This window comes from Eumetopias jubatus, unplaced genomic scaffold (genome assembly GCF_037043125.1).
Source record: "Eumetopias jubatus isolate StellerSeaLion01/CBP00866 unplaced genomic scaffold, mEumJub1_p1.0 scaffold_17, whole genome shotgun sequence".
NCBI lineage: Eukaryota > Metazoa > Chordata > Mammalia > Carnivora > Otariidae > Eumetopias > Eumetopias jubatus.
This window is the reverse complement of record NW_028274823.1, coordinates 17,375,057-17,402,047: the sequence shown is the minus strand read 5'-3', so window position 1 is coordinate 17,402,047 and position 26,991 is coordinate 17,375,057. Positions and strand designations below refer to the sequence as shown.

The 26,991-nt window shown below is 36.3% G+C and overlaps 1 protein-coding gene across 2 annotated transcripts in view; it reads left to right on the top strand.

The window, feature by feature from the left end:
• The window catches only part of NHLRC2 (NHL repeat containing 2), a 59,276-nt gene that overhangs the window by 28,130 nt on the left and 4,155 nt on the right, over window positions 1-26,991 (top strand). Inside the window, exons 5-11 of one of the 2 annotated variants that reach the window (XM_028121802.2) lie at window positions 3,179-3,308; window positions 14,551-14,650; window positions 17,139-17,370; window positions 17,942-18,064; window positions 19,178-19,384; window positions 20,513-20,732; window positions 23,721-23,833. In XM_028121802.2, the coding sequence (XP_027977603.2) occupies window positions 3,179-3,308; window positions 14,551-14,650; window positions 17,139-17,370; window positions 17,942-18,064; window positions 19,178-19,384; window positions 20,513-20,732; window positions 23,721-23,833 (1,125 nt within the window). Of the gene's footprint in view, window positions 1-3,178; window positions 3,309-14,550; window positions 14,651-17,138; window positions 17,371-17,941; window positions 18,065-19,177; window positions 19,385-20,512; window positions 20,733-23,720; window positions 24,122-26,991 lie in introns of those variants that run through there. The other variant, XM_028121801.2, reaches the window with a different exon arrangement.

The window sequence follows — 26,991 nt, the reverse complement described above, 5'->3', positions numbered from 1 at the left end:
AAATGTAAATGAACATCTTCAATATGATAAAGGGCATCTGCAAGAAGCTTATAGCTATGCTTAATGCAAATTATTGAATGTTTTTCCTCCAAGATTGGGAACCAGGCAAGGATCCCCATTCTCACCATACCTGTTAAAAATTATACTGGAGGGCGCCTGGGTGGCTCAGTTGGTTAAGCGACTGCCTTCGGCTCAGGTCATGATCCTGGAGTCCCAGGATCGAGTCCCACATTGGGCTCCCTGCTCAGTGGGGAGTCTGCTTCTCCCTCTGACCCTCTTCCCTCTCGTGTTCTCTGTCTCTCACCCTCTCTCTCAAATAAATAAATAAAATCTTTAAAAAAAAATTTATACTGGAAGTACTAGCCATTGTAATAAGGCAAGAAAGGGAAAAGGCATATAGGCTGAAAAAGAACTGTCTTTATTTGCCAATTGCATGTCACATACATAAAAAATTTTAAGAAATCTATGAGAAAAGCTACTTGATAAATGAATTTAGGAAGGTTGCAGAATACAATGTCAGTATAAAAAGATCAACAAAGTATATTTTTATATACTAGTAATAGGTTAGAATTTTAAAATTTTATTTACAGTAATAAAAAAATACATAGAATAAATTTAACATTGCTGAGAAAAATTAATCCAATAATTGGATTGGAAGGCTCAATATTAAGATATCCGTTCTCTCCAAATTGATCTGTGGATTCAATGCAATCTCAATCAAAAGTCCATCAGGCTTGACAAGCGGACTCCAATATTTTACATGGAGGTTGCAAAACAAAGAATTTAGTAGCCCTAAAGCAATCTTGGAAAAACAAAGTTAAAAGACACACTATGTGATTTAAAGACTTACTATAATGCTACAGTAGTCAAGACAGTGTGATACTTTTATAAGGATAGATGTGTATTTCAATAAAAAGGAGTGGAATGTCTAGAAGTAACCTCATACCTACACAGTTATTTGATTTTTCAAAAAGCATCAAAGTAATCAAGGGAGAAAGGAAAGTCATTTCTGCATATTGTGCTTGAACAACTACATACTCATATGGGGAAAAAAAAGAAACATGATCTCTACCTCACACATCATATTACAAACATCAATTCAATATGCATCACAGCCCTAAATGTAAATGTTAAAACCATAAAGTTTTTAGAAGAAAACATGAGAATCTTTGTGACTTGCAAGTAGGCAAAGGTTTCTCAAAGACAGGACATAGAAACAATTATAAAAGAAAAAAATGATAAATTTGAATTTATCAAAATTTAAAACTCATTAAAATTTACTGTTAAGAAAATGAAGAGAAGCTACAGGCTGTCAGAAATTAGTCACAAAAATTTACAAAACATATCTGAAGGGACAAAGATCCATGAAATATAGTTTCCTACAAATAAAAAATGGGCAAAGATTTGAACAGACCTTTTTCAAAAGATGTAGGAATGACCACAAACCCATAAAGTAATCGACATCACAGGTTAAAAAGGAAATGCAAAGTGAAAGCATAATGAAATACATCCACCATAATGGTTAAAATTAAAAAGACTGACAAGAAAGAGAGAGAGAGAGAGAGAGAGAAAGAAAAGAAAGAAAAGAAAAGAAAGAAAAAACAACCGACAACACCATAGTTTGGCAAGGCAAGGATGTGGAGCAATTGGAACTTGCACAGATCGTTGGAGAAAATACGGAAATGATAGACCACTGAGAAAAAACCTTCTGGCAGTTTTTTTTTTTTTTTAATCAAACTAATCCTATAACTGCCCTATAACACGGCAGTTATAGCCCTGGGTATGTACACAAGAGAAGTGAAAAGATACCTTCAACAAAAGACTTCTACAAGAATATTGAGAGCAACTCTATTTGAACCCCCCAAACTGGAAATAGTCCAGGTATCCATCGGTAGGAAAATAAGTAAATAAACTGTGGAATATTCCTATCATGGAATATTGCTCAGCAGGAAAAAGGAACGAACTACTTATATATGAATAAATCTCAGAAACCTGTTAAGTGAAAGAAGCCTCACGCACAAGAGTCCATATTGTTCAATTCTGTTTATCTGAAATTCTGGAAGAGATACAACTGACCTATGATGGAAAAACAATACTCTTTGCCTCTGGGGGTAGGAGTGATTGGAAGGAGGCTTAAGGGGACTTACTAGAATGAAGGTAACATTTGATATCTTTATGTAAGTTGAGGCTACATAGATTAATGCATTTATGAGAATTCATTGAATGGAGCATTTAAGGTATGTGCATTTCATTGTAAGTTTTGGCTCCGGAAAAGAAAATGGACCTGAAAAAATATGGAACTCTTGTTAATTATAAGCATGCTGAGATACTTAAGGTCAGCGTACTGATGTTTACAGTTTACTTTGAAATGCATCCAAAAGTGTAAATGGATTGAGGGATTGATAGCTCAGTAAGATATGTGATAAAGCAAGTACGTGAAATGTTGATATGAGGTCGTGGGCGTATGGATGTTTGCTGCAAAATTCTTTCAACTTTTATGTTTGGTAATTTTCATGATAAATTTGGCGGAAGGATCTCAGGAGATGAAACCAAAGCATCTTTTTTTCAGTAGACTTCATTGTTTCAGTTTATAAAGTAGAGGCAGTGTAATGGGGTAGAGCTAGAACTGCCTGGGTTTAAATCCCAGATCTTTGACTTACTAGCTGTGGGATCTTGGGAAAGCTGCTTTATGATCTGTGCCTCAGTTTCCTCAATATTAATCAAAATCATAATCATAGGTTATTATGAGGATGGATGGATGGATGATTATTGGATCAGTGCCTAGCACATATTAAGCTCTATTATTTGTCAATTACTAGTCAAGCATAATTGAAATACATACATTTAATTTTAAGAAACTTGCATCTTTCTAGATTTTGCTTTGAAATTTCAAATTTCACTTTAACATATTTTATAGTTAAGATGACATCAACACCAATCCTGGTAGAGGCCAGTGATGAGGAAGGGGGGTGGGTGGGGAAATGAAAAGGACTAGTTTTGTGCATTTGAATAACAAGCTCGCCCTATACTTGATTAGCCCCCCCTTTTTTTAGCCTTTTTTTTTTTAAGAGTATTTGTGTTGCAAAAACTTTCTATATGTTCTATTGGAAATCTTCATGTACCAAAAGGAAAAAAACAAAAGTAACATGCATTGCATAAAACTTGTTAATTTTTATAGATTGATCTAGAAGCTGAGATGGTGAGCACTGTAGCTGGCATTGGAATTCAAGGTACAGATAAAGAAGGTGGAGCTCAGGGAGAAGAACAACCCATTAGCTCTCCTTGGGATGTAGTTTTTGGAACGTCAGGTATGTAAACTTTTAATACTAAATATAAGTAAACTTTGCTTAACAAATGTAAGATTTTTAAAATATTCTGGGGTTCATTTGGATTAATTCTAATTGCTAGTTATTTTATAATTTTATTACCTATGGTGGGATTCATTGTGTAAAAATAAAGCCGGCAGTAATATATATAACTTACAGTATATATTGTTATATATAACATTACATATTATATTTTATACACAAGTAGACTATATATTTAACTCTAATGTTAAAGAATTTTGTCTTCTGTAGTTTCCAATTAATATAGTTCTGAATATTCTTAAATTGGAAAGATTGTAGTTTTGGAACTTCAAATGATTATTCATGAACTATGCTGTTTAACAGTGCCTTTTTATTTAATTTGAAATCCAGAAATGATAGCTGCTTTTTTTAGATTATTAAAATTTGTATTGAAATGTGATAGCTCCATTTGGGTAATTAAAAAAAAACTTTACTGAATTATATAGGTATTGATATCTTTATAATCTTTATTACCTGTATTAATTTGACTAGAAATCATCTTGGAGCATTAGTACTCTTATTTTTCATTGGCCCTCAGTGATTCTGAGATAGTTACACATCTACACATCTAAAACCAGAGTAATGAATAAAGAAAGTTAGTAGAATACATTGAAAATGGAATTTTGTACTAAGTGGTTTGTATGATCTGAATTATATTTATAGAGTGAATAAGCACCAGGTTAGTTTAATGGCTTTACATTTGAGATAATTTCCTATTGTGATGTTAATCTGGTTATAATTCAAAGACCTTAATTTTTTCCATTGTGATTAACTTTGTAAAGCTTTTAATATTCATAAAATAATTGAATGAACTTCTGGTACTACCGCACTTAATAATAACTTAGGTATTTTGCATAAGTTACTTTTGAGACTTTTATTTTTGGAATTCTGTGTCCTGATAATCATGAGTTGTTTTAGTGGCTCACAGGGAGAAGGAGTTGGGAAGGGAGGGGAGCAGTGTGTCCCAGGCACACTCAATCAATAAGGGGATATATGCAGAAAATTTTAAAACAGTAGTAAAACCAGCTACAGTTCAGTCTTCTTTTTGTCACCATGCACGGCCAATTCTAAATAATTTCAGGGTTAAAAATACTCATCCCCCCCCAGGACTTATCTGTCCGTCCTGCCTCCTTGCCTTTGATACACTGAGCTATTTGAACATAAACCTTATAGACAGAAAAATAGTCTGAAACATCTCTCTCGGTAAAATAGTCAAGAGTGGATGGGAATTGTTACTTTGGTATGCTGTCACCCTCCCTCATGGGAAAAAGAAATTTTTTCTCCCCTTAGCATGTAAGCCCCCGGGAACTTAAAGCTAATAGTGCATATAGCAATTCATTTATAGGTATTTACATTTTGCAACCTACAACTTGTATTTACTCTATTTGTTAGTAATTGCCACAATAACAGTTCATAAGAAATCATCCCAAAACTCATACGAACCTAAACCTTTATTTCTTACTCATATATAGGATTGGGGTTCAGCTGATCAAGGCTAAGCCTGGGCTTGGTTCCAGGCTGTTTCTTGGGTCTAGATCTGCCCTGTTTGTTTCTCAACCTCCTTGAACCGATAGCTGTCTGAAGCATATTCTTTTGTCAGAAGGCAGGAGCACAAGAGAGTAAGCCCAGTTAAACACATTTGAAGCCTTTGCTCATGTCGTAACTGCTTACCTACTGTTATTAAGCATGTCACATGACTAAGCCCAAAGTCATGGGGCAGGGATACACACTTTGCCTACAGTGAGGCTCTGGTAAGGGTATGAATGTGTAATAGTACAACAGAGGAGTAAAGAATTAAGACTAGTAATTAAGTCTGTCACATAAATCAGAAATTACATTGCTTAAAAACAGGGTGTACTTTACTGGATACTTTTATTTAGTTGGATTTATTTACATATTTTTTTCTAGGCTAAAAGTTTTTCATACTTTATAGCATGGAATCTCTGGTTGTTTATTTCCTATTGAGAATGTACCCAGATTGCTTTCTAAGGAAAATCTTGGGTCTATAGACAAGTACCCTCTCAGCTTCCAACTGAATAATGTGCTGAGACTTATGTCTTTATTAAGCTCAGTTCTCAGGAAAGGAAGTGAGTCCTACCTTAGCTCAACAGATCATTAAGAGCATATGGCTCTGCATTTCACTTAGAGCTTAGAATAGCTTCACTCCAGGTACTTGGCAAAAGGAGTAATCTTGAATGCACTTAAGCTTAACACCTTTCAAAATTCTCAGAGAAAATGGTTTTCAAGCACTATATGAAGGACCTATAATCACAATGACAACTCTAGTCCAAGAGTTTTTAACCTTGAGTCATATACCCCAGGCATTCCTGGTTAGGCTTTCTGAGGTACTTAAACTTCTCAGAAATTCTATATAAGATTTGGGGGAATTGGTCAGATTTTCATCAGAATTTTAGAGTACATTACCCAAAATTATTTTAAGAGCGCCACTGCTTTCAATTACTCTAAAATCTAATCCTGGATTAATGTATATTGTCAGAGTATAGGGAAATTGGATTACAGAATATTCTTAGAATTGTTTTTACTAAATAGTAGTTTGGCATCCTGTCATTCATTAAAAAATGTGTCACCACATTTATATCTGTATGTATGCATGTGTGTTTGATATGTATTTCATCAAAACACAGTCCTATGGGACTTGTTACGATTTTTACTATAGGGATCTGTTGGTAGTTCAATCATTACCTTATAAATAAATTTCTCTGCTGGAGAAATTTTTTTCTGATCTCTATATTATGGATAATACTTTTTTCCCTAAGTATCAAGTTTGATTTAAGCTCTTTGATAATTTGAATATCATAACTGATTGTATTTGTTTTGTTGTACTGATTGCCAGAAAACTTAGAGACACATTATCTTTAGCAAAGTATAATGGAAACACGGCCTTCCTTCTTTGGTGTGAGTACAGCTTCATCTCTCTTTTCTACCCTATTTACTTATTGCTTCAGTTTTTTATTTTAAATTTTTTTATCAGTATTTCTTTGTAAGCTACCTGAATCCTTTGTGGAAATAAAAGTAGAAGTAAATGGAGTAGAACCCATTACTAATGTGACTGACTATGATAACTGGTCCAGTTAGAAAAGAAAATCTTTTAAATCTGAGGATCATAAAAGTAAAAATACTTTCTTCTAAGAACTATAAGTGTACATTATTAAACCAATCTTCTGATGTAGGACCAAAGCCTTTTCTTCATGTAGCCCCTGACAGTCTTGTACCACTCCAAATAAACTATTTGGATTTCCTTAAATGTGATGAGAATTTTCAAACACTTGCAAGGAAGTCTGAGGGCTGCAGTGTTTTTAACTTATTCTTTCAATTGTCTTTCCACACTTAGTTCAACAATTTGACTTGGCTACTTGCCTTTATTGAGTCTTTCCAAAGTATTCAACTTTGTTTTCATAAAAACAACTTTCCATTTGCATTCATATTGAATTGGTCACTGTATATATAAATTATGTAATCGTACAACTGGTTTAAACAGATGTGGAATTAAACGCAACTTGAAGGGGACTGGCTGAGAAAAATTGTTCATATAAAAACTTAGGTTTTTTGACACTTTAAGAGAATATTCCTGAAATTCTACCATAGTTGTGAATTTGAGAGAGGACGGAATTATCAGGAGGAAAACATGGAAAACTAGATTCGGGGTTGTGGTATCTTCATCCATTAGGCTGTCCTGCAGCACCAGTAACGGCCCACAGCTAGAGCTGGCAGCCGCAGACAAGTCGCAGGCATCTGAGTAAGAAATCAAGTTGCAGAAGAGACCTACAAGATGATTTCTTTTACAGAAAGTTGACCCTGCAGGAAAAAACCTTCATGTAACTTTGACTCCCCCAAAACTTAACTGTTGATAGCCTGCTGTACCGACAACAGAAACAGTCAACTGATGCATACTTTGTATATTATATGTATATATACTGTATTTTTTTTTAAGATTTTATTTATTTGTCAGCGAGCGAGCACACAAGCAGGGGGAGCGGCAGAGGGAGAGGGAGAAGCAGGCTCCCCACGGAGCAGGGAGCCCAATGCAGGATTCCATCCCAGGACCCTGGGATCATGACCTGAGCCAAAAGACGCTTAACCGACTGAGCCCCTAGCACCCCTATATACTGTATTCTTACAAAAAAAAGTAAGCTGGAGAAAAGAAAATGTTAAGAAAATCGTAAGAGAAAATATAATTACAGTACTGTACTGTATTGATTTAAAAAAATCTGTGCATAAGTGGACCCATGTAGTTCAGACCTGTTTTCAAGGGTCAGCTGTACATTGAGAGATCCATCCAGACATGGTAAAATAAGAAAAGAAGAAAACGAAAAACACAAATTTTTAGACCAGTGGTTCCTTGTGGGAAAAAGAGAGGGTATGATCATGGAGGGATGCATGAGGTTTTCAAATAATATCCTTCTTCAGCTTGGTGGTGTGCACATAGATTTTTAGTTATTAAACTTTATATGTATAACATGTATCCATTTGTATGTATGTTTAATTAAAAATTGAACTTTTAGAAAAAGCAATAGCTTAGGTAAAGAGAATGAAAAATAGTGGGGACAAATATACAACTGAATGTATATCTTATCAAGGGATCCATTTAATAAATAACATACTTCAGGAGATTAGGGAAAGGTACTTGAATACCTCTGATTGTTTTAAGTATACATGTAATGTGAAGATGTATGTATGTATTTTAAATGCTGACTGAATAGCCCAAACCCATGCCATCACAGTAATAAAAGCATAAAAATAATTAACATAAAATGATTTTTATAAAAGAGATTGTTTCATCTTTGTTTTTTATTATCACTGTGAATATGGTCAGAGCTTCATAATGCACTAAAAATAATTACTAGCTACAATAAATTTATAGTTTTTCAGAATCTTTGCCATGTTTCTAAGAGCTTTTTTATCATAAAGGTCAAAACCCCTGCTAGTCTCTAAGTATTTTAGACGTTACCTGATTTAGAATAATTTATGGAAAGGACAATGTGCCCGAATTCCATTAACCTTCCTTGGCCCTTTAATCAGCATTTTATAATTTAGCTGTTCTGATACAACTTTAAATGATTGAAATCTAGCTGTTTAGTATGCTAGTCTAAAAATCTAGTGTTGGTACTTGGGTACTTAGATAATATGCTTCTTTGACTTCCATTAATATGCTATAAAATACCATAAAAAAATCCTCTAAGATAATCAGATGATAGGTTTTTTTGAGGAATAGAATTTATACAATGTGACTACTGTGTTTTTATTTTGTTAATAGTTTTATATTTAAAATTTGAGAGAAGATGCTTTTATTATCTTATCACATTGACTTTGTATTTATAAGATTTTTTTAATAAAAAGTTTTAGGTTAATGAGGTATAATTTAATAGAAAGTGAAACTCACCCTCATTAGGTATAGTTCTATGTATTTTGACAAACATATACAGTCTTATAACCATTACTACAATTAAGATATAGGATATTTCCATCACCTCAAAAAATTCTCATGATCCTTTGTTCAGTCTCCCTCCTACCACCTCTACCACCCACTCCAGCTGCTGGCAACAATCATCTATTTCTTGTTGCTCATTATATTCTTTATCTCTGGCTTCTTCAATTTAGCTTAGTGCTTTTGACATTCATCCCTGTTGTTTCTATCAGCAGTTCTTTTTTTCAGTAGTATTCCATTTGTATGGCTGTATCACAGTTTATTATTTACTAGTTGATAGACATTTTGGATATCTCTAGTTTATGGCAATTATGACTAAAACCTCTATAAACTTGCGTACAGGTTTTTATGTGGACATATTTATTTTCTTGGGTAGATGCTTAGGAATTGAAATTGTTGGGTTATATGGTAAGTGTATGTGTAGTTTTATAAGAAACTGCCAAACTGTTTTCAAACTGTTTTCTTGGAGTCCCAAGTGTCCGTCTGGAATAATATTGCTTTAGCCTGGAGAACTTCTGTAACATTTCTTGAGGCACATGTCTGCTGACATTAATTTCTCTTGGCCTTTCTTTTTTAAGTGGGGGATTGGAGTTGGGATGTCTGAAAAAGTATATACCTTCATTTTTGAAAGATTTTTTTACTCCATATGCAAGTCTGGATTGACTTTTTTTTAATATACATATATATATATATGTATATATATATGATGTCATTCCACTGCCTTATAACTTATATAGTTTTAAACAAGAGGTCTGATTATTTTCCTAGTTCCTTCATGGCTGCCATCCCCTCTTTGGTTTTCAGTAGTTTGACTGATATGTATAGGAGTTATCCTGCTTAGAATTCTTGAGTCTGTAGTTTTGTGTCCTTCGTTATTTGTGGAAAAATTCTCACCTATCATCTCTTCAAATGTGTTTTCTGCTCCTTTCTCTTCTTTCTGGGATTTCAGTTACTTATATGTTAGACTCTGATACGTTCTATCCAGCAACTCTTACGTATCATGTTTTTTTTTTATTTCACCCTTTATTCTCTTTTTTGTGTTTCAGTTCAGATAATTTGTATTTAGTTATATTGTTTCCTCAGCTGTGTTTAATCAACTAATGAGTCTATTGAAGGAATTTTTATCACAGATTCTTTTTGATATAGCATTTCTGTTTTACTGTTTCTTAATAGATTCCATCTACCTGCTTAAATTCTATTTAGGTATGTTGGCCACCTTTTTCTCTAGATTCTTTAACATAGAAAGTATAGTTCTTTCAAACCCCATGTCATACAGTTCTAAATTTCAGGTCATCTCTGAGTCTGTTTCTGTTGATTGTTTCTTGAAAATGGGGTTTTGGTTTTGGGGTTGTTTTGTTCTGCTTTGCTTTTATGTGTGTCTTCTCATTTTTTATTATATTCCAGTAATTTTGAATAGAACTGTAAAGGCTGATGAGATCAGTATATTTATGCCATTGTAAGGGAAGTTTGAGTCAATCTAATCAGAACCTAGGCTGGGTCTGGGTTTTATTATTGCTGTGGCTACTGTCAGTTTATCATAGCTCTTGAACTCCTCTAGCAGTGGGCTGCCCTTGCCTTAGCGTGGGGCCTACATGCTGGAGGGGTTTCCTGCACAGCTGACCACAGAGGGCTTGTTGCATTGCACTCCTGCAGCATCCGGAGAGATAGATTGCTGCTGTTATTCTGTCCTGGGCTGCACGGGGGCTATGGGGTGTTCTGTTGTTCTGGTCAGCCTCAGTCTCGGGGAGACCCTGTATGCCTGGACCTCCATGAAAGGAGGTAGGGAGCTTTTTCATTGTTGCTGTTCTTTTTCTCTCTGGCAGCTAAACTCTGAGTGGTTTAGAGGAATCTGCTGCTGCTCCCCCAGCAGTGGGAAACCTGTATTGGTGTCAGTATGGGGTCTTTGGCCAAAGATAGTTCTCTGCCCCTCCCTCAGAGATAGAAAGGGTTTGGGGGTGTGTGTGTGTGTGTGTGTGTGTGTGTTTGGGGTGTGTGTGTGTGTGTGTTGGTGTGTGTGTGTGTGTGTGTGTGTGTGTGTGTGTGTGTGTTTTCCCTTCTCCAGCTGTGATTGGTGTTTTCCTGTGCCATGGGGGTGCTAGGCTTTACTTCTTTCTCTAATGGCGTGAGGTTTTGCTTCCTAGGAGGTTTAGAGACTGTGTAGAAAAAACTGTTTATATAAATGGACTATTTCACAGTTGCTATTTAGAGGGTTCTAATGATTGGGATCTATTTTTGATCATGGCTGCTTAAAATAACACTGAATTTTTAAAAGCTCATTGGCAGGTAATTTTATTTTCATATTTCATTTGCTGATTTTATTCCTGTCTTCTGAAATTATTTCACTAATCCTTACAATCATGAGAGAGTTTGCCTTTTAAAATACTCGCAAAACCTTTTTCAGCCTTTGGCATTGTCTTTTTTTTTTTTTTTAAAGTGACTGTTGAAAATCAATAATACTAAGTGCACTCTTAATTTAAAATTGAAATGTTCATGATTGTCACGTTCTTATTAGGAGGAACAAAACTAATACCCATACTTGGTGATAAAACTGTGTGCTTCAGATTTCAAAATCCAGGGTGAACAGTATAAATTATTAATATGATTCTTGTTGGTTTGATAAGCATTATAAATGCCAGACTACCTTTTTTTTTCTTATTTTTTTAAACTCTCATTTTATCTGCAAGAACAAACTCTTCAGCCCTCAGGGAAATTATCAGGCTGGGTAAAAACTTTCTGAGAGGCAGCGTTGCATGGACTGGAGCCAGACTGCTTAGGTTCTAATTAGTTTTACATCTCAGTAGTTATGTGACTTTGGACGAGTTACCTAGTCTCTTTATGCCTCAATTTCCTCATCTAAATTAAAGATAATAATAGGATCTAGCTCAAAAGCTTATTGCAAGAATTATGAGGGTTAATATACATGAAACACTTAGAACAGTGCCTGGCCTCATACAAAGTACTGCAGAAGTGTTTGCTATAACATAGAGTTTCATCCTGTGAGTCACAAAGAGTTGCTGATAAGCTGAAACAACCCAAAAATGGAAAGGCAAGGGATTGGAAAAAATCCTGGTAAGAGATTATTCAGCTATAGGCTATTCCACAAGCTACAGGGAGGGAAGGACAGGCGTGAAACCAGGCACACATCCTGGAACAGATAGCCATGATTACATTTGACCAGATCTCTGCTTCTGATCACACAGAAAATGCTCTTGTGTACTTCAAGCCTGAGCTAAGTCCATGGGGCAGAGGCAGGAGGGAGGGAGACGTCAATGAACCAAGCAGGACTTGGCCAGAAGGGCCAAAGCTCACTTCTGTATTTCCTTCATTCTGATCAGAACACTAATAATCTGGAGTCAGACTCACCAATTATTATTCCAGGTTTAGCTGTGTGAATTTCAACAAATTAACCCTTTTCAATTTCAGTTTCTTTGTAAAATGGAGATGATAAGAATAAGACTTACTGAAGTTGTTAAGGAAATAATCCCCGTAAGGTGCTTATTCATTAGCTCAGTGCCTTAAACATAGGAAATGTTCTGGATGGTCATCATCCTCCCTCTCCCTGTCCCCACTGTCAACATCATCATCACCATCAGTTGTCAAGGGGAATCCCAAGACGCCGAAATCCTGATCTGGCACAGCCTTTGCTTCTATACTTTTTCTCATTCCTCAGGCTTCTAAAGGAAGTAAGTACACAGAGAGCAAAACCAAACAACCTGTTTGCACTTTACTACTATGAAGTTTGGCCTTCATATAGTAGACCCTGGTTGAACTAGGCTGGTCTGTTTGGAGAACTGATTTGGTCTTTCACTCAGCTAGATACCAACACAGCTCTCCTTTGGCAAGGTAGAGGCTTTAAAAGCATGTCATCTTCTAATAGTTACAGTTTTATTTCTAATCTTTATGCTTTTTGCTTCTTCTTGTTGCACAAATTAGGGCCTTCAAATGATGCTAAATAAAAGTGCTGACTAGCAGATATCCTTGTCTCATTTCTATTCTCAGGGAGAATGTCTTAGTCACCTTGGGCTGCCATAACAAAATACCACAGATGGGGTGGCTTAAACAACAGAAACTTATTTTCTAATAGTTCTGAAGGCTAGAAGTCCAAGGTCAAGGTGCCAGCATGATTGGTTTCTGGTGAGAGCTCTCTTCTGGCTTATGGATGGTCACCTTTGTACTTTGTCCTCACATGGCAGAAGCAAAATAAAATAATTATGAAAAGCTTTTGATCTACTCTAAAGGTGATTAAGCAGAGACTGAGTCCCCAGAACAAACGGATGCCCTTGTCACTTTTAATGTAATTTTTGTTCATAAAAATATTTGACTATAAAAAATTAAATTGAAATGCTTTCCTTTAGATTTCATAGGATAGCAGTTAAGAACACAGAAAAAGAGGCAACACGTGATATAGATTTTTCTGTTGGACTGTCTCGTGTCAGATTCCAGTTCATTTACTAGCACTGGGATCCTGGCAAATTACCTCACCTCTCTAAGGTCTCAGTTCCTTCATCTGTAAAAAGGGCCGAATAACACTACCTGTCCCTTGGGGCATTTGAGAAAATGTAAGTGATAATCTTTATAAAGTGCTTGGCACATAGCTACCACAATTTATTGAGAACCATCAATATTATTTTTGTTATTCAATTGAAAGACACTTGAAGGTAATACAAGTGAAGGAAAACAGGTTCCTTCTGGACACATGCTCCTTGAAGTTAAAGAAAATACAAATAAAATGGCCCTACCAAGATACTTCTTTTAGCATAAGGAATATCTGACCAAATTATTTTAGTTAAAAATTCTCAACTACATATAAAAGTCACCTCAGGATGCAGTTTTAGATATATTTTTTTAGGCCCCACACCCAGTGTGGGGCTCGAACTCACGACTGAGATCTAAGAGTCACATGCTCCACTGACTGAGCCAGCCAGGCACCCCTAAATTAAATATTTTAACAGTAGAATTAATTAGAGAAAGAGAGCCTTGTCACATTGTAGTAACTTGTAACATCAGTCTAAGAAAGTAGAAAATTACGAGTTTTAGTAAACAATTGTAATATATTCTATATTGTAATGTAGTCATAGCTTTTTTGCATATCAGCTATTTTTTGGAAAAAGCCTCATAGCCAATTAATTAATACAATGGATTTTTAAATAGCAACTGTGATGTGTATCTAAGTCTAGCTAATCCTGTGGTGGAAGTACATTTTTTAAAAATACTTTATTTTACTTTTAAGTAGGCTCCGTGCCCAACGTGGGGCTCAAACTCATGAGCCCGAGACCAAGAGTCACATGCTCTACCGACTGAGCCAGCTAGGTGCCCCAGTGGAAATACCTATTTCTTACACTATTAAAAGATAGTTTTTTCATGAGAAATTGTTCAAAGAACCTGTTGTTAAAGCATATGATTTCAGTGGTTAGTGCTAGGTATTTGGCAGAGTTTCTTTGGAGAGTATATGTCAACTCATTTTATCAAATAAGAAATCAAATATTTAAAAGCATTGTGCCCAGAGATGCAGAGGGACATCCTGCTATTAAGAATACTTTGGATTTCTGTGAATTTACAGGTAAATTTATAAATCTAAAGAAAGAAACCTTTCACGAGGAAAATGGAAAAATTTCAAAAGCAACTTAAAACTGTAAAACTTTTTTCTTCTTCAGATGATTTATAAACATACTGCTGTCATCTTTAAATTTCTGAAACACATGGAGTGTTTGTATTAACAAGACACGTATATATTAATTACTGCTTATTTTTATAAAGGTTCAGAGGTCCAAACAGATGACATTCTGTGGATAGCCATGGCAGGGACTCATCAGATATGGGCACTGCTACTGGACTGTGGCAGACTACCAAAGAAAAAGTAAGTGAGAGTATCTCTCTTTGGGTAAACTATGAGTTCACAGAATTCCCTCTCCCCAAGTCTCTGTTCTTGCAACGCCTCTATGCTAGTTGGGATGTGCTGGGCTACAGCACCATAACAAACAACCCAGATTCTCAGGAGCATAAGACAAGGTTCGTTTCTTGCCCACTCACATAGGTTCACTGGGGAGCGCTCCTCTGTCGGGCTGTTGACCAGGCTGATGAAGCAGCCACCTGCTTCATCTGGAGCTTTGCCAGTCATCCTGGCAGAGAGAGAGGTGGTGAGTCGCTCAGTGGCTCTTAAAGCTTCTACTCACTTTTACTTAAATTTCATCAGCCCAAGTAAGTCTTGTGACCACCATTGCTAACTTCCGGGAACGTGAGAAGATCATCCTATCGAGCCTCCAGAGAGAGAACTGGAAATGTTTGGTGGCCACTCATCTCTTAACATGCAGTCCACACATCCCTGCTCAGGAATGCAAATGTTTGAGTACTATGTGGCAGAGTGCTTAATGGCTCAGGTTTTGTAGTCCTGCCTGAGATCAAATCCTGGCTCTGCCACTTACTAGTTTGGGAGCTTAGGAGAGCCAATTTAACTTTCTATGCTTCGGTCTCTTTATATCTTAACTTTGTAGGCTTGTTTTGAAAATTAATAGTAGGTATGAAGAGCTCAGCCTGGTGCCTGGTTTATACAGTAAATGTAGGAGTTTCGCTACCACCGTTGGGGATATAAAGATGAAAAAGCAGTGTCTCTGCACAGTTTCTTATATCCTTCTGTAGAGCCTTGTCTCTTCTCCCTCACACTCCAGGTAGAACTGACCATACTCTTCTCTGTGACCCCCCCTACACTCCCTGTGTAGTTACATTACTGTACTGATAAGTTCCTTCTCTCTTCCCCTCCTCCCTCCCTCCCTCTTTTTTCTTCTCTCCCCCTGCCCTGTTTCTGGTTGCATTTGCTGGTTTCCATAACTATTTCCTCCTACTAGACTGTCCCTTAAAGTAAAATTGTCCCTTACGTAAATAAGAGGAATACCCAATATCAATAAAATATGAGGTATCAAGGAAGGCTTCCTGAAAGAAGCTGCTAAATTAAAACCTGATAGAGGAGCAGGAGTTAGGGAGAGTGGAGGTTTCCAGGCAAGAAATGACACCAGTGATGTGAGTAAAAGCCAGATCGTGAAGCACCTTCTGTGTCCTTTGAAGAAATGTGAACATTATTCTGCATGCCTTTATGGAAAGTTTTGAGCTGGCTAGTGACATGATTTGATCTGTGTTTTTGAAAAAACGCTGGCAGCATTTGGACTGGGACAAAACTAGAGACAGAGATAGCAGTGAGGGGACTGTGATCATCTCCAGGCAAGAGAAGATAGTAGCCTGAACAGTGTGGTGACCAGAAACATTAACGCGAAGCATAATTATAAACAGTAGAAGTAACAGACATGGCCAGAATGCACTGTTCTAGATGGCTGTTTTCGACCCATATGGTTAAGAGTGGGCTAAATTTCCAAATAAGTAGAGTTTTGTCACTCTCGTTCATAATAGGAAAATGTCCAGTCAGATCACATGGACCTGTATCATAATTTTAAGGATGCTTGATCTTTTTTACTGATCTTCCAGTGGTAAAGATTTCTGATGTTTTAGAAGTTACCCTTTCTCCCCACTCTTTCTTTTAATTAAGGAAACTCCTATTTGAAATTAAGATTCCTATTAATTACCTTTTAATTTATTTGTTTGGCATATTAGTTATCACATGTATTTCTCTGACTACATTTTTCTTTAAGTTTCTTAAATAAGTGGCTGTATTTTATACATTCTGTATCCCTTTGCCTCTATCCCCCATTGGGAACATATCAGTGAATAAGTGATTGGTGGTCATCTTAGACTTCTGCCTGCTGGGCCACATCTGGAGATGATGTACATGTCGTCTCATTACTTTGCGTCCTGAGTCAGCTTCTTCCCCTCCCTCGACGCAGCATGCCACCGTGTCTTCCTTCCAGTTCCTGCAGCATAAACCTAGAAGCCAAAGTGTAAAGCTTTCTATTACAAAAAGAATCATTGCAAAGTCCTTTAAATAGAAATTTCTCTATTGTATATAAGAAATTGATTTTATAGTTGATTAAAGCAGCATAATTGTCCTGTAAGAAGTTAAGCTGGGATCCAGATGTACCTATCTCTGGCTGTTTGTAGGAGAAAAAAAAAAAAAACCCACACACAACTATCCAGTCAATAATATGATCATTGAGAATAGTTTCAATTTTGTGTATGTCAAAAAAAAAAAATAATAAAGGTCCCTGCACAGTGAGTAAGTTAATGATTTAGAAGAACTCTAGGGAAAGTAAAGCTGACTTGCACACTTGAGGCCAAGATCATGAGTCTGTTTTTTAACAGTGTTTATCACCACTGATTTCATTACTTACATTTATTTGATGACTAAATTGGACACAACATGGCGATGTCGATTCCACCTATGAACTTGGGTTTTTTTTTAGTGAGCTGAAAAAAGGAACCTGCCTTCGGTTTGCTGGAAGCGGAAATGAAGAGAACCGAAATAATGCATATCCTCACAAGGCAGGCTTTGCCCAGCCTTCAGGTCTCTCTCTGGCCCCCGGAGATCCCTGGAGCTGCCTGTTTGTCGCAGACAGTGAGAGCAGCACGGTGAGAACGGTCTCGCTGAGAGACGGAGCCGTGAAGCACCTCGTGGGAGGAGAAAGAGATCCCATGGTAATGCGTGAAGATCGCTTCTGCATGCTATGCCCAGACCCTAACCCCACTTGCATGTTTCGAATTGTGAAGTTATTAAATTTCAGGAGAGCAAGTTCTTGGCCTATCCATAAATTAAAGTGGAAGTCAGGCCAAAGGAAGTGTGAATATAAAACGCGAGTAACAAAACCATCTAAGAAAAGTCAGTTGACTCTCCTTGATTACACAGATGTCGAGGCTTCAGGAAGAATGGAAGGATCAAATGTTGATTACAGAGGAAAGAGGAAAATGTAAATTAGATACTTGGCAGGAGGGTAGAAAGAGCACCAGATTAGTAGACTTGACCTGTTCCTGACCAGATGTGTGATTACTGTGAATAAAAGTACCAAGTGCCGCAAATTAACACAGGTTCAAAATTCTGTCATTTTTTTTTCTTGTCTGAATTGAATACCCAGGTCTATTTATATGAAATCAGACCCATTTCCCCTTTAACTTAAGTAGCATATATAGTCTTCTTTTTACTTTATATCCTATGCTGTAGCACTGGAAAAATTTTAATACATGCTATTTCTTTCTTTAAAAAAAAAAAAAGAATTTATTTGCTTTTGGTGATGTTGATGGAGAAGGAATCAATGCGAAGCTTCAGCACCCACTTGGAGTAACTTGGGACAAGAAAAGGAATCTACTTTATGTGGCAGACTCTTATAATCACAAGGTGAGTCTTAATAGAATTCTAGATTATCCTGCTTTTCATCTGTGGCATTTAAAAAGCTGAAAGCTCTGTGAGCCTCCTCCAACTGCCACTTTAAAATAGAGAGGAGTAACAGTCTTTGACAACGATGTACAGGCCTTTGCTGTTCTTTTCTTAGTCCTTTCTTTGCAAAGAGGATACAGTGGCACTCGGAGCTGGAGAAGGGACTAAATCAGTTCCCCGTGACTACAGCAAAAAATCGTGAATTGCGATCCATCAAAGCTGCCTAGTGACAGGGTAAATAAGGCGGCAGGTGTCGGGAAAATTAGTATGTCAACTAACAAAGGAACGTTTCGAGCTGTTGCATAGTTGCAGTGCCTGCTAGCAAATAATTCCATTTTCAGTAGCATTTCCATTTTTGTCTCTATTGCATGGATTATTCAATTGTTGCCATTTTTATTGCATTTTTCTTTTCTATAAAAACTAGTGGAAAATGTTAATACCTTGTGATGACACCATAAATTAACATAATTGAGGCACAATTGGAAATCATTAGGTTTAACAGAAGCAGCCAATTCTCAGCCAGTGTTAGATGCTCGTGAAAAAGAAGAAAGTTCAACTGGGTCTTATTGTGAGGAAAAAGAATAACATTTAAAATTTTTTTTTGATTCCAGAATTTCATCAAAGATTGCTGCTGGAAGATAAGATGTAATTGGGTGTTTTATGTCATTTTTAGCTCTCAGAATGGAGTGTCTCCCCTGAGACTATAATTTGAATGTTTGGCTTTTCAAGAAAATATGGAAATGCCAATTTTTTTTTTTTAAGATTTATTTATTAGAGAGAGCATCCTCATGAGTGGGAGGAGGAACGAAGGGAGAGGCAGAAAATCTTAAGCTGGGCATGGAGCCTGATGCAGGGCGCGATCTCACAGCCCTGAGGTCACTGCCTGATCCGAGATCAAGAGTCAGACCCTTAACCAATGAGCCACTCAGGTGTGCTGGAAATGCCTATTTTTCTGAGATTTAGTAAGAATGCTAACGGCAGTCAAGTTCTCTGGTTTGCTTTTCACTACACTTTTCTATACTACGAACAAGAGCTTGACCTTCAGCTATATACTGCATTATTCTTTCCTTTTAGATTAAAGTTGTGGATCCAAAAACAAAAAACTGCTCAACATTAGCAGGAACCGGAGACGCAAGTAACGTTATCACTTCCAGCTTTACCGAGTCAACTTTTAATGAACCAGGAGGCTTGTGTATTGGAGAGAATGGCCAGTTATATGTAGCAGACACCAATAATCATCAGATTAAAGTGATGGATTTAGAAACAAAAACGATTTCTGTGGTAAGCAATCAAAGTGTAAGTTGAAGAGTATTATTTTAAGAATGATACTAAAGTCCTCACAGCACAGAGGCACTTTTGATTAAACCATCTCCAGTGTTGGACGTAAAACACGTAGGTAGTGAATGCTCCTTCCAGAATGCCCTGTTCTTGTTAAAATAAAAATTCCCTTTGTGATGAGAATGTTTAAGATACTGGAAGTTGGAGAGAATTTGAACTTTCATCTGTGTTTGTCAAAAAAAAAAGTATGGGTGTAGACATACGTACGTACTACACGGGTTGGGTTGTCCAGGTGTTTTGTGTGTGTTTTTTTTTAAGGATTCTTGGCTTCACCATAGGAAACAAAGATAACACATTAACCTCTTACCAGGTAACCTCCCAAAGGAAACCCTAGGAGCCACATTTCTCAACACGTTGAAAATAAGATTGGAAGAAACTTAAATGAGTTCTAATCAGTTTTTTAAAGATAAGGATATAGTTTCCAAAAACATTCACGCTACCTCTTGATATTGTCACATTTGGCTGGGGAAAAAGACGAGTTTTTTTTTCTAAAATTCTAGGAATTCCCAAGATACATTTTTTTTAAGATTTTATTTATTTATTTGAGAGAGAGAGAGGGAGAGCACAAACAGGGGGAGCGGCAGGCAGAGGGAGAAGCCCCGACATGGGGCTGGATCCCAGGACCCCAGGATCATGACCTGATCCGAAGGCAGACGCTTAACCAACTGAGCCACCCAGGCGCCCCCAAGATATATTTTAAAATAAAAATACTGACTGCCATCATAACTGTCATTTCTCTTGACATAGATCATCTTATAGTTGGCAGTGAAAATTGTAAGTGGAATTATACGCCCTACATTTAAATTAATAAAGTTTTACTTTAATTTCCTACCATCTGTAAACATCCTAGACAATGAACTTAGTTCTGTTTCATTAATATTAGTAATCTTTTTGCTAGGGTGAAATATGTTTCTGAACCTATAATTATAAGGATGTCTAAGTAAGCACATTTCTAATTCTAATTCAGACTAAAATGGCAATAAAGTTTTATCGACAGAGGTTCAAAAATAAGCTCTTAACAATTACTATGAAGTACTTATGTTTTAATTAACAGATTTTCTTACTTCCTAGCTCCCAGTCTTCAGACCTGACAATGCTGTGGTAGATGGCCCATTCCTGGTCGAGAAACGAAAGACATTGCCCAAACTGCCTAAATCTGCTCCAAACATTAGACTTTCTCCAGTGGCTGCATCACCAGGCCAGACTCTCCAGTTCAGACTAAGATTAGACCTCCCATCAGGAGCAGAGCTGACCGAAGGGGTACCCAGTTGTTGGTTTCTAACAGCTGAAGGTACGAGAATAATCTTGCAAACGTTCCAGTATGAAATTGCATTTACCAGTCTACCTTCCAGTAATACAGTGATCTAAATCTCAGAGTCCATTCTAAAGAAGGAAATTAATTTTTCCTTTGAGTAGGGTATTTTTAAAAACGTACTCTTTTAACTGAAGTAACTTGATTTAGGCTTTTTCCAAATCAGTTTTTTGGTGGTTTTACTACTTTTACTTTTCCAGATCTGCATCTGTCAAGTGCTTTAGAACTTTCAGTTGCTGTTCATCTTATTTCAAAAGGAGGACTTGATTTACCAGTTAAGCCTGAAGCTGCATTTTCTTCTTTAGAGATGCCAGAGGTAGAACCTGAGCCCCATTACTTGCTTGCTATAAGAAAATGGATGCGAAAAAAGTATCTTAAAAGCATGCCATCGAAGTAGAAGAACAAACCATTGTTGAAGGATATGTAATTGAATACAAATGAATCACTATGATCAGAATGCAGGCAGAGCCTTTGTCCTTACTAATTTGTAGTCATTTAAGCTAAGAGCACTTCCTGTTCGAGTCTATTCTCAAAGTATTCAGTGACTGTAAATTGTGTAAAGATTTGAATGTGTATTTGAAGCGCTGTGTGCTCTTGATTAATGTGTAAGAAGGAATCAGCCTGCCGCTTGCTTGATAGCAGTGCTTCGCAGCCCCTCTAATAGAGTGGACAACTGTAAAGTAAAATATTAGCGGTCCAGAACTAAGTGCTGACTTCTTGTCTCTAATGACCTTCCTCTGTCCTGGTCTCCCACGCTCTTTCACATGTTCTCAGTCTTCCATTTCCTCCCGCCTCCCCCCTCCTACCCTCTCACACACTTCTTTTGTGCCTTCCCCAGTCCCAGGCTCTGTGCCTTCCTACCTTGCTACTTTCTCAGGGCAGCCGCTGCTGTCCTGCAGCTACCCGCTGGGCATCCACACCAAGAGAACCCAGAGATCTTGGTCGTGTAGCCAGGAGGAACTGCTGGTTCAGAGTTGGGGAGGCTGGCCCTGGGGTGACTGAAACCACCCCCGCCCACCACAAGGGAGAGGGCTGAGCTCTGCAGGTGAGGAGGAGGAAGACGTTCGGAGCCAGCTCTGTGGACAGGAGAGTACTCAAACCCTGGCCATTCTTCTTCAGTCCTCAACTGTCGGCTTAACTGTTGTGCCATGTCTCTTAGTCTGCAGGGACTGCATCGATTGGCGATCACTGTTAATTTCATCTCTCTGTTGTAACTAAAGAGCAGTGGATTGACTTTTAAAATACGATATTGACAAATTAACATGTTCAAGTCTATTTGGTCCAACACACAGATTAATAATGAGCCACTGGAATACAAAATACAGGTAATATTAAGGTGAAGGAGTCTGTAGAGAAAAAGCACTTGTCCAAAATAGTGGTTCCATTTTTGTACATGGGCAAATAAGCTTGCAGACAAGAGTCCTAATAATTTAAGGTTTTTGAAAATTATTTTATAGGGTACATTTGTTACATCCATGATTAAAGGAAAGTTTTTCTTCTTGGCCAATTATTTAAAGAACTTAAAACATCTATTTTTAACTAAATTTTGGTCTATATAAAGTTGTCAGCACGTGAAGATTTGAAGTCCCCCCTCCAAAAAGACAGTTGTAAAAGCCCCACTGGCATATTATAACTTCACAAATCCTGCATGTGATATACCTGAAAAATATCTAAAAAGACTTTATTTCTAGAATTGGACATTAAAATAGCACAATTGTTTTCCTGTTTTGATTTAAAATATAAGTCTCCCACTAATCTGTTATGTAGCAAAGCCAAACATGAAATAAAACATATTCCCCAATACAGAAGCAAAGAAGGCCAAAGAATTTTAAAGAGAATTTTTAAATAATGGTTTAAAAGCTCTTCACTTAACTCCTTAGATTTTCACCTTTCACTTTCTCCTTACTCTGACTTGACATATTTTTCTCAAATTTGAGTTTTGAATCAACAGAGAACTAGAAGCAATATAGTGGAAGGGAGATGGAGAGGCCTAAGAAGAAGCAGGTGCTCCGAGTCTGTTGACTCATCCTGAGGTGAAAAGAAAGAAAAAAGCCAAAAAGTAGATATAGAATTTCATTACCACTCAGTAGGTTTTGTACAGATGACCAAAGTCATTGAGAAGTCATGAGACTGTGCTCCATGTCTTCTTTTTAAGATGGCAGGAAAGCATGTCCTGTGTTTTCCAGATGCTGGCTCTTGATTTCTAACCCCTCTTTAAGCTGAATATCCGTGTAAACATGTCCTTCCTCAATATGACTCAGACGTCCCTTCTGAGAGGAGGCACTGCATGAATAAAGAAATTTTTAAAATTCTGATACCAGAAGCTTAAAGAATTCTAATGGTTTACTACACTTGTGTTATAATCTACATATTTAAATCTAAGAAGAGTTATGTATTAAAATGAGGCAGACAAAAATCTTAGTATTTACATTGTTGAGCCGATCTGAATAATATATGCGGTGTTACTTGTCTCTAAAAAATGTATTTTTTGGTTTTTACCTTTGGATATTTAATAATTCATCATTATCTTGACTTTGACCGCAGAGTTGTACGTAGTCTGTATACCCTGGGTTATTCTGTAGTTGTCATAGGCATTCCTAAACACTTTATCTGGTAAAAATGACCTATTTGTTTATTTATAGAACTTAGTAGGTTTCATTTTTAATTTCAAGGATTAAGGATCTATAGACATATTTGCATTATTCAGTTTGGTTTCAGTAGACATTTGCAATTTACAGTGTTCAAAGGAAGAATTTTGATAGTTTGCTATCAAGACCATTAGCCTGGGAACTCCTCCTGGGTGGTCATTGTATCCCGTCAGTGTCCTTCACACAGAGCATAATGCCTGGCACTTAGAGGCTTTCAGTAAATATCCGTTGATTGAATGAATTTAGTCTTCAGAAGGTTTGTCTAATTACCTACTTGTCTTCTTATACAGTCTTAGTAATTTACCTTTTTATTTTCTAGGCAATGAATGGCTTCTTCAAGGACAGATACCCTCTGGAGAAATAGAGAGCATTTCCAGTCAACCAGCGATCTCACTGCAGATTCCTGGAGATTGCTTGTCCCTTGAAGCCGTGGTATCTATCAGCGTGTTCCTTTATTACTGTAGCGCAGACAGCAATGCCTGTATGATGAAGGGAATTTTGTTCAGTCAGCCTTTACAGATAAGCCGTGCACACCAAGGGTGCATCGCTCCAGTGGAGCTCAAGTATGGATTTTAACAAGCCAGTTAGCCACCCAGCCACTGTCCTCCATCCTCATCATCACTGTAACTTAGGAAAAGCAGCTTTATTTCTGCCTCTGGATACCAAGGAACCCACTGCTCAGTTCTAGCAACTGGTTTTAAAATAAAGCTATGCTCCATATTTACTTATCTAGTATAAACAAATTCCTTCATTCTGGCTGTGTACCAGTTAAATCACTGACCATCATTTGAACCATGATTTTGTAATCCCTGCTGCTATTTGGCACAAAACTTAAATCCACACTGTAGTCTAGAATATTATCATGAACATAATTCGCAGTGAATACTGATAATGAAACCAAATATTTTAACTAACTTTTTCTACCTTTATTAGTATCAAGGAGCACATTTGAATATACACATTTCACAATAACTTTAAACAGAACCCAAGATCCAGGACACCTGCCATTCAAAGCCTAAGGTCTGTTTAAGCCACAAAAAAAAAAAAAGTCTTTACATCACAGTAGAAACAGAATATCTGGGTGGTAAATATGTTCTTTGTTCTCTTCTGTGATTCTCTCAGTTGAGAGTGATTTAAAAGAGAATTTCTACTTTTATTATAAATTGCTATTTTAACATACCATGATTAATGCCTTATAACTCTATTCAGAAAAAGTATGTCAGAGGATGTACAGACTCCTTTGAGTCCCCAGAGATACTATAGTTTTCACAGAGAAAAGGACTTTGAGACCTATTACTGTCTGTGATACTATTTACGATAAAAAATCAATTGTGACAGCTGAATCTGAGTCAATGGGTATATATGCTATCTTAGAGGTTTAAATTTCACTTAGAAGCACTAAGATATGCAGATTGGTTGGGGTTTGGGTTTTTTGATTCCTGTATTCAGAACTTAAATTATGATCATTTATTGTGATGTTTTTAAAAATCACTTTTAAGCCTTCAAAGAAAATTTTAGTGTGAAGCACTTTCGTGCTATTAATATGTATATATATTTATTACTCTTTAAAATATTAGGGCTGAAACATACAGGGATTTAATGACACTGGGGTTATTTTTAACCCATAAAGAAATTGTCACTAGAAGATACTGAAAGTTTTTTCTTTATCATTTCCCTTTATAACTATTTAAAAGCCTATTCTTGGTTTTACTATAATTGATTCAATATGTTTGTGATTTAAGCAGCTTATAGAATTTTGAAAATGTCAGGTAAACTATATTTATCCAATAAATATTTATAGACAAGATGGCATAATATGTCTTTCCCTTCAAAAGCAAATTAGAAGTGTGATCTCTGGAGGACCATCATCTGCCCCTTTTTCTTTTTGAAATATTGTTTTGAACATACTAGCTTTATTTACTCAGGTTACCTAAACCTCTGAAGTAAGGAAGTATGTAGTACTGACTTTGATTCAATTTGTAACCTGCTAAGGCTATTTTTAAAGAGTTGTATAAATGTAAAGTTAAAAAGAATCTTGTTTAAAATTATATATAATTAACCTCATAAACCTTTTCTTCCCACAAAAGAATTCTGTAATAAAGGGATGTATAACATTAATACTCTCTTTTACAGAGAATAGGCTGAAGTCATGTTTTAATCTCATTTGAAATATACTTCTCATTTCCAGTTGGACATGATGAGAATATTTTCACTCCCTGGGAAAGAAGTATATGCAGTTTTAATCTAATTCAGAAATACCTGATAATTAATTTTTCAATATAATATGCAAGCACACATATAGTTTTGTATTATGTTTCTCAGAATCTAGTAATATTCTTTTTGTCTAGACAGTTTTCAGTTAGTATTAAGCTTATACTTCTCTTTGCAAAGTATGGGTTATTAAACATTCTTATTCTTACCCAGTCACCAGTCTGCGCCATTTTACATTAAAAATATTATTTCTATGGATTTAGTATGATTTTTTGTAAATCCTACTAAAGCAGTATAAATAGGTTCCTAGAACTTATGACTAACATAAACCCCTTACATAAGAGGAAGCACTAGAAAGTTTATTTTTAAAAACTTGATCCTTGGCTGGCTTCTGCTTTCTATAAGGACTTCCATATTGTTTTTTTAACTTTTGCTTCTCTTCTTGTATAAATTATGCCCAGTGATAGTTTAAAAAGAGTAAGTATAAGTCATCTTAAAGTGCCAGTAATGTGGCATCACACACACTTTGACATCATTCCTAGAATCTTGGACCTAAATTATTGTGCTGCTTTGTCACTTTTTCCACCACTCTTTGTGATGTCCTTTCACAAGTGGTAGAACTTTCTTTCCCTGAATTTATACTCAGGATTAGTATGATCCCTGAAAAGAATTTTGCTTATCTTAAATATGCTGCCTCAAGCAAATATTTAATCTATTCACAAGGAAAAACTTAACAGTTTAATCACCCGTAAGTGTAACTTTGATAAAGTTCAATGACTACCAAACAATTTTCTCCTTACCTGTGTTTTTGGGGGGGGGGGGCGGGTTCTGAACAAAAGTTTTTTTTTTATGTTATGTTAATCCCCATACATTACATTATTTCTCCTTAACTGTTCTAATACACTATAGTTCTGGTATTATTGGGTCTGCAGAAAGCTATAATCTTAACACAGCCAAAAAAAATTCCCATGTGTGGATGAGAGTAACACAGATCAAGAATCCCCACCTAAGTTTCTCTCACAGGCAGGATAGTTTTGAGTTAATATCACTGAAATAACCTACTCTCTGCTTGTTTTTCCATGTTGGAAAATTTAGGAAAATATTGAAAATATATATCAGTAATAATTTTCTGCCTGCACAAAATTTATTAGTTTATTATATCTGCCAATTAAAAAGACTTCAGTCTGACCATTGTATTTGGCATGTTTAAGAACAATTATCAGAAAATTCCATAGTTCACAATTGCATAAAAATATGTGGAGAGGAATTATGTCAACAGTGGTTCTCCTGAGTGATGAAATTATGAATATTTTAATTCTACTTGTATTTTTTTTCAGTGAACAATGTGTTATTTTCAGAAAAAGAAAACTGGAAGCAAT